Source organism: Ostrea edulis, chromosome 3, assembly GCF_947568905.1.
Source record: "Ostrea edulis chromosome 3, xbOstEdul1.1, whole genome shotgun sequence".
Taxonomy (NCBI): Eukaryota; Metazoa; Mollusca; class Bivalvia; order Ostreida; family Ostreidae; genus Ostrea; species Ostrea edulis.
In genome coordinates, this window is record NC_079166.1 from 43,999,177 (window position 1) to 44,008,921 (window position 9,745).

The 9,745-nt window shown below is 33.9% G+C and overlaps 1 protein-coding gene across 2 annotated transcripts in view; it reads right to left on the bottom strand.

The window, feature by feature from the left end:
• The window catches only part of LOC125677368 (activating signal cointegrator 1 complex subunit 3-like), a 129,765-nt gene that overhangs the window by 39,633 nt on the left and 80,387 nt on the right, over positions 1 to 9,745 (bottom strand). For both annotated transcript variants that reach the window (XM_048915399.2, XM_048915400.2), the window contains exons 31-34: positions 7,567 to 7,704; positions 4,205 to 4,325; positions 3,698 to 3,830; positions 2,170 to 2,295 (exon numbers count right to left, since the gene is read on the bottom strand). In XM_048915399.2, coding sequence (XP_048771356.2) covers positions 2,170 to 2,295; positions 3,698 to 3,830; positions 4,205 to 4,325; positions 7,567 to 7,704 — 518 coding nt within the window. The remainder of the gene's footprint in view (positions 1 to 2,169; positions 2,296 to 3,697; positions 3,831 to 4,204; positions 4,326 to 7,566; positions 7,705 to 9,745) is intronic.

The window sequence follows — 9,745 nt, forward strand, 5'->3', positions numbered from 1 at the left end:
AATTATTGACTATACACCGTAAAAGGTAAGTTTATAAGTTACCAATTACTAAAAGTTTATATCAATATTCAAAACTTAAACTTTCTATCCATTATAGTTTTCTTAGCCAAGTTACATGTGCATAACTCCTTCAAATCACAAAAATTCTAACAAGATTTAATATGATGCTGTTACTATTCCTGATAATTACCCATAGGGTCACCATAAATCAAGTGTTACTGTAAACAGTAGCATAACTTAAAGTAGAATGATTTTTTTAAAAGTGATAAGAACAATTTTCACCCTCGTCTTTGTTTCTATTCTGGATACTATAAATCTTTCAGTAAGGAGAAATTAGTTTCAAGGAAGGTAGGTCTAAACAATTGATAGAAAAATAGATGGTCAAATGTGAATATTTATTATTCATTATGTTTTTCCTATTTAAAACATCTTAGTGGTTAAGGCAGTTAGCTCCTGACCGTTTGAGCACAACTGTGCAGGATGCTATAACTGTGTAGATAATGGTTCACTACTTACACATATCCCAGTGATTTTTTTTTTCACGTAGATTCCAATTTGAAAGGGTTTGAAAAGGACTACATTTTGTGGTGGCAGATTCTTTAATCATAATGATCTAAATTTGCACTGTTTTACAATATTTGTTTTATCCAAGATTTTGTTAATAATTTATACCCCAAAGCATGCATTTCAATTTAGTACTTTATGATACAAATAGTAGAAACTTGAACTAATTCAAATGTTGTAAATTTATCAATTTCTTTTTTTAAAATACAGAATGCGAATCTTAAAGACATTTATAATGATTTACCCAATATTTAGTATGAAAATTCAGCATGTTGGCCAATAATTTATAACTCCCACATTTTAAAGTTTCATCTTAAATTCTAAGGTATTGAGACTGTGATTTATGTGCAATTTAAAATGTTTTACAATACTAATATGTTCATTTGAACTCTCAAACTTCATATGATGAGTTTTCCCATATATTAAGTACAAAAGGTAATCATCTATTTTCAATCTACTAGCATTCAACCTTTTCATATCTTAATTGTTAGAAGATATGAATGTGTATTCATTTGATGTAATGATTGATTTTTGTTAATCATGTTGTGTCGACACCAACAGACAATCGATTGAATAAATTGTGTGTAAATTTTAAGTACAAAAAGGTAAAGTTTAACACACTGTAGCTCAATAATAAGCACTATGACCCCTAGTTTTTCTTTTTAGTCAATTTCATAATTATCCTTCAGTGTAGAAATCAACTTCCAAAAAATATTGACAATATACTACAAAACTCTAGTCTTCTACAAAACTCTTCATATCTCATACACTTTCACCTTTTGAATTAGGCTAATCACTGCACATGAATAGTACACTTTCTCATTTTAATTCATTATCAAAATGCAATTAAAATAAAAGAAATGCTTAACAAGTTTTGAAAGTATATGAGATGATGTACCTCAAGCCTCCTCACACTGACATATTTCACGAAGCGCTGCCTCCTCACAGACATACATTTCATAGAGCGCTGCCTCCTCACACTGACATATATTTCACGATGCGCTAACAGCTGCATATATTTCACGGAGCGCAGACATACTCTATTCAATATACAATAATAGTAATAAAATCTATATAGCGCCTTACATAAAACAAATTACTCTAAGGCACTTTACATGGCTAAAGAAGAGGAGTGAAACAACAAAACACAATTGAATGAAATTTAATGACAGCATGACATAAATAGACATGCCTGTGTGAAGCGGGTTGAGGTATATATCTTCTCATATACTTTCAAAAACTAGGCAACATTTCTTAATTCACCTCTTGTAAAAGTTTGACATGTCACCTAATCATAAAAATCATGATATACTGTAAATGTATTACATTTGGCTGTGTATTCTATTTAGTGCCTTTGGTGGAACGCAGCTTCCGCTAAATCAAGTACATCGCTAAATGCCATCCGTAAATCTAGATGTTTAAAGTAGTTCAGGAATGCGTTAAATCAAATCTAGGCTAACTTGTTGCAAAAACGATTTCCGCCAAATATTGTACACGCCAAATATAATACGTTTACAGTAAAACATCTGATCTTCCCACATATTTTAGCTATATGGAGAAACTAAAACTCTATGAACATGCAATATATAGGAATGCGCTACATACGTAGGATTCTGAACGAGGCGACGGAAGAAATACGTCCACGTGATGTAGTCCATTGCATCCTGTTTGGATGTCACCGTTCCTGCTACAATCTCTGCATTCATGTGATCAGGGAGGACTTCTAAGAGACTGCAACAGAATACGATACTGGGCTCTTTATTCTATCCTTCTGAATAAAAAGGTCGCTACGCCAACATTCAAGTCTTGGGATACTACATCTAAGCTTCAGAAGTACCTATATATAGGTACGGGTTTATGTATCACTTTCATTTTCATTTTGAACCTGCATCAGTTGGTTTTTAAATCTCATGTACCAGGTATCTTAGTATACTCAAATATTTATTTTAGTATTACTTTAAGATACATACACATACTTGAACATTATCATTGAGATAGACTTCTGTTGATTTTTTTTTCTTTTGTTCCATCAAAGGCATCAGATGTTATAATGTATTTAGACCTTTAACATAGGTGGTGAGGGGAAAGTCATGGGTCTTTCAGATATGACCTAAAAAATGGAGTGTCTCGTAGGAATTGGCATGATAAAGAACCCTCACTGCTACAGCCTTGAGAGCCCTGCATAGGTGTAAATTTGTAGCACTTAACCTAACACTGGTGTTGTTTCTCCATGAGTGAAAAATTCTCCAATCGTACAACAATTCTTCATTTAATACACTACATTTTTTGGTTACATTTTGAAAAATCATGAAAGTTGCTTGTGTATGTTAATAGAGACAATACATGCCATTGGTTAAAATTGGGCTTCAATATGAAATCACAAAATGTGCATCAATAATTTCTGAGCTCTTTTGAATGTTTGTATTGTTTACACAACATGTATACAGGAGATGTCAATGGCCTTTATGCTGCAAATACAATGCCTTCAGCTATATTTTTGTCATTTCGGTTTAACAATTACAATACAATACAAATATATGTTATCATACAGCAATTTAAAATTCTCAAATTCCTAGGTGTAATGACTATACATATCAAGATCTAGCTGGCTCCATGATTGTAATGTAACAATACTTTAGCAATCAAAATTTCAAAGTGATCTACTCCACCTATAATATTAATATCTAAAGGTAATGGCACAATTGATGTTCAGGTTGTAATCTAAATATGATTCAAAATGTCAATAAAGTATATAAAAATTAGCTTGTTTTATGGGTGTACAAAAGAAATCTTATTTCTGACTTAAGTCTCTTCTCAGTTTATGGTCATGGAACTAGTAAAAAAAATCTATAATAATCTCAAACTGAGATCATTAATATTATTTGCCTAAGGAAAAATGTGTGGATATGATGGTGCTTGAGCAATTATTTTAAAACAACTCTGTAAATGTTCTTAAAACAGTCAATTAGTTCTGAACTTGCCAATCCCTAGCTTTAAAAGGAATGATTGCTTCAAATTCATTTTCTATAAACATTTCTACGACTGGATAACAATGCTGAGAGACATCAGAGTTATCCTGACTTGCAAGTTCAGAGTTTCTCTGACAGAGTTACCTCTCTTGGATCAGACTTACTTGGACTCCACCGGAAACGGCTCATATAGGAAGCGCTTGTAGAAATGTTTTTTGATGTCATGGACCAAAATCATGGCTACACCCTGGTCATCAAATTGTGGCCGGCCTGCCCTCCCCATCATCTGCAGCACATCTATCATGAAGGACAAATGTACAGTCTATTTGCACATTTAAAACTTTTTAATTGTTAATATTCATTTCATATCAGATTACAATAGTAATTAATAAAAGTATCATTTTTTAAAATCCTAATTACTTTCACAAAATTTACATATGTATTTAAAGCATTGTAAACACACAAAATGAAAAAATTAGACTTTTACAAAATTAATGAAAAAATAAAAACAAATCTATTTAAATTAAAGTTTATCACAAGCGACATTCCTTGCTGCACATTTAGTTCAAACAAGTAAGCAAGTTCAGCATTTATTTGTTTAAAAAAACCTAATCTCATTTGTGTGACATTCGGTCATCTGAAGCATCATCTTAGTAGGCCATCTTAAATACCTGTGATTGGAAAATCTACATAGCGACGGGTCTTTCCATCAAAGTATTCTGTTCCCTTAACGACCACCAAGTGAGCTGGGAAATTGACACCCCATGCCAAGGTACTGGTAGCAATGAGGACCTACAAAACCTCATCAGATTTCTTAACAGATTTCTCTATACTACTTGTTTATTTTCAGACAACACAACATAAACCATATGTTCTGAATGAAATAGAGACTACACAAGACAATGAGACTGATTTGAAAATATATTACACAATATCCAACTGACCTTACCCTTTTCACATGACCCTGTATCCACAGGTCCATATCTTATCTTATCTATGCAAAATTTAAGTTCAACACATTATTGATTCAAGACACACATACATGTAATTAAAACTCCAGAGGAACTTAATGCATACACTGAATTCTATGTGAATTGAAAAGTTTAATTCATGGTACAACATACTTCCTGTACCTGTGACCATTAAACACCTGTACACAAACCTATTTCTATATCATCTCTTGTTAGTACAAGTACAGTGTACCTATACATTGTATTTAGTTCTATTTCCCTTTAGGACCATAATACTAACATAGAATAATAATTGTACAGGTATACTTATAAGTCTTGTAGTTTAATGTTGGCGCACAGATTTTGACTACGGATTACTTCGTTTACCTGATCAAGATATAGGGCTCACGGCTGGTGTGACCGGTCGACAGAGGATGCTTACTCCTCCTATGCACCTGATCCCACCTCTAGTGTGTTCAAGGGTCCGTGTTTGCCCAACTATCTATTTTGTATTGCTTATAGGAGTTATGAGATTGATCACTGTTCATTATCTTCATCTTTTCTGTTATCTAACAATTTTAATATGCTTGCCCTCAGTCATTGCTGAAGTGGATCTTGCAAGCTCGGTCTACTTTACTGCACAACAACCGTGGATTGTTTCCCAATATTCAGCCAATAACCAATAAATAGTTATTATCTCATTACACAAATTTTAGTATATAACACAATACATGGATCAAACATTTAACATCATAATTCTTCTATTATGAGTTGCCATATAATGTAATACAAAATGTAAATAAGATAGTTTATTTATAATATTTCCATTGTAACAGTATACATTCAGTTTGATGTGCTACAATACAATATTTTGGTAAGATGTTTTATATTGTAATCGTTTTATTACAGTACATATATATTAAATTTGACACAATGTAATACAGTTTAATAGATCAGAAACATCACATTGTAATTATTCCAACACAATGTCATGTTTCCTGTTACAGATGCTATTACAAGAAGTGGACTAAATATAAATTGAATTGCAGTCATGTAGAAGTCAAATTTCCTCCAACATAACAGCAATTGTAAAGATTTTTTCCTTCCAGAATAAAATCAAATTCTGAGGCTCTGAATTTTTCACTCGAGGCAATGACCTTGAATCAGGACCTCTTGGGTGTCCATAGAAGACCAACCAATGACACCTCCGCATGAACAACTCAGTAATTAACACAGTAATCACCACGATGCTGATCTGTTATGATGCCCGCTGGGTGCTCGTTTGCATTCTGTGACAAAGTTACATCAAATTCACCAAGTATGAAGATGTAAAGAATTCTCACATGATGCAGCGTCTTAGCACCACATTAAATTTTCAGCAATGAATTACTTGTATATAGGGATTGTTATGAATATTTATGTACAGATTTTACCAATACATGTATTATGTTCCATGCTTCCGGAAACTTTAGCCACATTTTTAAGTTCTGATGGAGGAGACTTTGCTGGAAACCAAACACACCAAGTGTTTATACATTAATGGAGAACTTCAATTGCTCATGGTTTATTCAACTTACGATCCTACATGGATTTATATAGTTAATTTTGCACCTTGAAATGAAACAATGAAAGTTATATTGTAAAATCATGCCATTTTTTATTCAAAGAACAAGGTTTATAATTTGCCCTCAAAAGGGTGAGGCACCTTGAAATGAAACAATGAAAGTTATATTGTAAAATCATGCCATTTTTTATTCAAAGTACAAGGTTTATAATTTGCCCTCAAAAGGGTAAGATTCTAGCATGCTAAATTCAAAGGACTTTCCCCATAATGTGAAAGAACAGAAACTGCAATGTGTACTAGAAATCAGATATATCCCTCAATAATGCACAATTTATGTGTCTGATGTCAGATATCCTCAATAATACACAATTTATGTGTCTGACATCAGATATCCCCATTAATACACAATTCATGTGTCCGACATCAGATATCCCTAATAATACACAATTTATGTATCTGATGTCAGATATCCCTCAATAATACACAATTTATGTATCTGATGTCAGATATTCCTCAATAATACACAATTTATGTGTCTGATATCAGATATCCCTCAATAATACACAATTTATGTGTCTGATGTCAGATAACATCCAGTCATACACAATTTATGTTTCCGACATCAGATATCCCTAATAATACACAATTTTTAAGTCTGACGTCAGATATCCCAATAATACACATTTTATGTGTCTGATGTAAGATATTCCCCTGTTATACACAATTTATGTGTCTGATGTCAGATATCCCCAATAATACACAATTTATGTTTCCAACATCAGATATCCCCATTAATACACAATGTATGTGTCTGACATCAGATATCCCCAATAATACACAATTTATGTGTCTGACATCAGATATCCCCATTAATACACAATTTATGTGTCTGACATCAGATATCCCCAATTATACACAATTTATGTGTCTGACATCAGATATCCCCAATTATACACAATTTATGTGTCTGACATCAGATATCTCACAATAATACACATTTTATGTGTCTGACGTCCCAACTAAGGCAGATTTTCTTCATTTGTTGAAAAATGCAAGAATAAGAAAAAAAAATGCACAGGTTTTGCTCCAGGAAATGGTGAACATTGGACAACAGGCGATCAGAAAGCTCACTTGAGACATTACTTACAGACATTACCTGCATTTTACAGACATTACCTGTATTTTACAGATGTTACCTGTATTTTACAGACATTTACCTGTATTTTACAGATGTTACCTGTATTTTACAGACATTTACCTGTATTTTAGATGTTACCTGTATTTTACAGACATTTACCTGTATTTTACAGATGTTACCTGTATTTTACAGATATTTACCTGTATTTTACAGACATTTACTCCATAATGCCTTTTTGTTTGTTTGTATAAATGTATCTATGTTTATGGTATCCAATGCGCCTGGGGCTCACGGAAATAAAGAATCTGAATCTGAACCTGTATTTTACAGTTATTTCCTTATTTTGAAGGCAATAGATATTAGCAGTAATTCAGATATTACCTGTATTTTCTGATTGACAAAGAGTTCTTCACAGACTTTTCTGTCTCTCTCTATTAGGCCTGCATGATGAAGACCAATGCCAAACGCTAGTGTTAGCTTCAGGTTGGTGTCCTTAATCCCCGATATGATATTCTCCATCTGAAAATTCAATAAATGTGTACTTTTTCTTGCTTAAAATATGACTCTATATATTGTTTAACGTCCCACTCAAACTTTTTTCACTCATATGGGTCACCATTGCCTGTGAAGGGCTGTAAAACTTTAAACTATGCTTGGAACTTATTGCCTTTGATAAGGTAGGGATTTTTTATCGTGCCACACCTACTGTGACACGGGGCCTCAGTTTTTGCAGTCTCATCTAAAGGACTGCCCCATTTAGTCGCCTCTTATGATAAGCATGGGGTAACGAGGACCTATTCTAGCCTGGATCCCCACATGCTTAATATTTGAAAAAATATGAAGTTTTCTTGTCAATATTTCAGATGACACATGTGCAGCGAACAGGTATACTAAATTATCAGTCATACCACAACTTAAGCCATTTCATATTACTTTTCTTCAAAAAAGTCCTACCTGCCAAGTTTCGTAATTTGAAAGAATAATTTTCGTATGTTGAATATCTCATTCATTAATGTTTGCAAAGGATTTAAGTCTATTCTAGTTCTAAACAACAAGCAAGACTAACACACGCAAAGGTGAAATGTTATTCAAGCAAGTCTTGAAATACTGCGAAATTAGAGGCAATGTCGGCCATCTTTTGTCTAATGGTTACAGTAATAGGTATATTATTATAGTGAACTGTAGACATATTTATATCCATGTCATACAAATATCTGCAAAGTCCACATGAGTCTTAAAAGAATCCACAGACTTAAACTGTACCAGTGGATTTTAGTTCAACTATAAATGTCAGATTAATTTTGCATACATGATGGTATGTTTCATGTTAAGGGCAAAATAACTTGAAATGAAGTCATATCTAAAATTCCTTAAATTACAAGATATGCTCTGCAAAATTAATGCACTTGATCAGATAAAGGAACAATTTGTTACATTTGATCACCACATGTTTTGTCAAGTCATTCACAACAGGTGACAAACAGCACTAGATAGTCCAATGTTTGTGGGGAAGAAGACTATCTACTTTGATCTTGATTGATTTAATGATATTGAATTTCCTAAAATAACAAGAGGTACTGTGAGCAATGCTCACTAAGAATACCCCCCCCCCCCCCCCCCCCCCTTACCCCAATCTCCCAAAGGGTGTTAGTAATAGGTATAAACTACCTCTTTTCTGAGTGTAAAAAACAAATGGCATGACAAACCGAACCATATTGCTACTTCGATGTCCAGTGCACGTGACCTTTGACCCCAAAATCGATAGGGAACATCGTCATCCCATGGGTAGTCCATATGTATGATGTGGTGACTGTAGGTGGAAAGGATAACGCTTTAGAGCCCGGAAACTATATTGCTACTTCGATGTCCAGTGCGCGTGACCTTTGACCTTTTGACCCCAAAATCGATAGGGAACATCTTCATCCCATGGGTAGTCCATATGTATGATATGGTGACTGTAGGTGGAAAGGATAACGCTTTAGAGCCCGGAAATCATATTGCTACTTCGATGTCCAGTGCGCTTGACCTTTGACCCCAAAATCGATAGGGAACATCTTCATCCCATGGGTAGTCCATATATATGATATGGTGACGGTAGGTGGAAAGGATAATGCTTTAGAGCCCGGAAACCATTGCGTCTACAGACGGACGGACAACCCGATTCCAGTATAACACCCCCCCCCCCCCCCCCCCCACAACTTGTTGCGGGGGTATAAAAAAGAATTATGGTACAATACTGTATAGCAGGTTAATACCGCGGTCGGAAAATATCGCGATTTTTTCATTTAGCAACAAATCGCGGTCGGTTTAATTCGCAGAAAAACAAATCTTAGTATCCTGAACCCGATCTCGTATCATTAATTCACTGAATGTTAAATTCGTGGAAATTTTGATTCAGCGAATATAGCGAAAATGAACTCCGCAAGTTCATTTCCTGCTATACAGTATTTCCTAAAGTAATAATTGTATAGAAAAGTGCATGTATTACCCATATACATAATAATAGAATTCATCCTGAATCATGATGAACACAAGATGATATAGTTATCATGATGCAGTT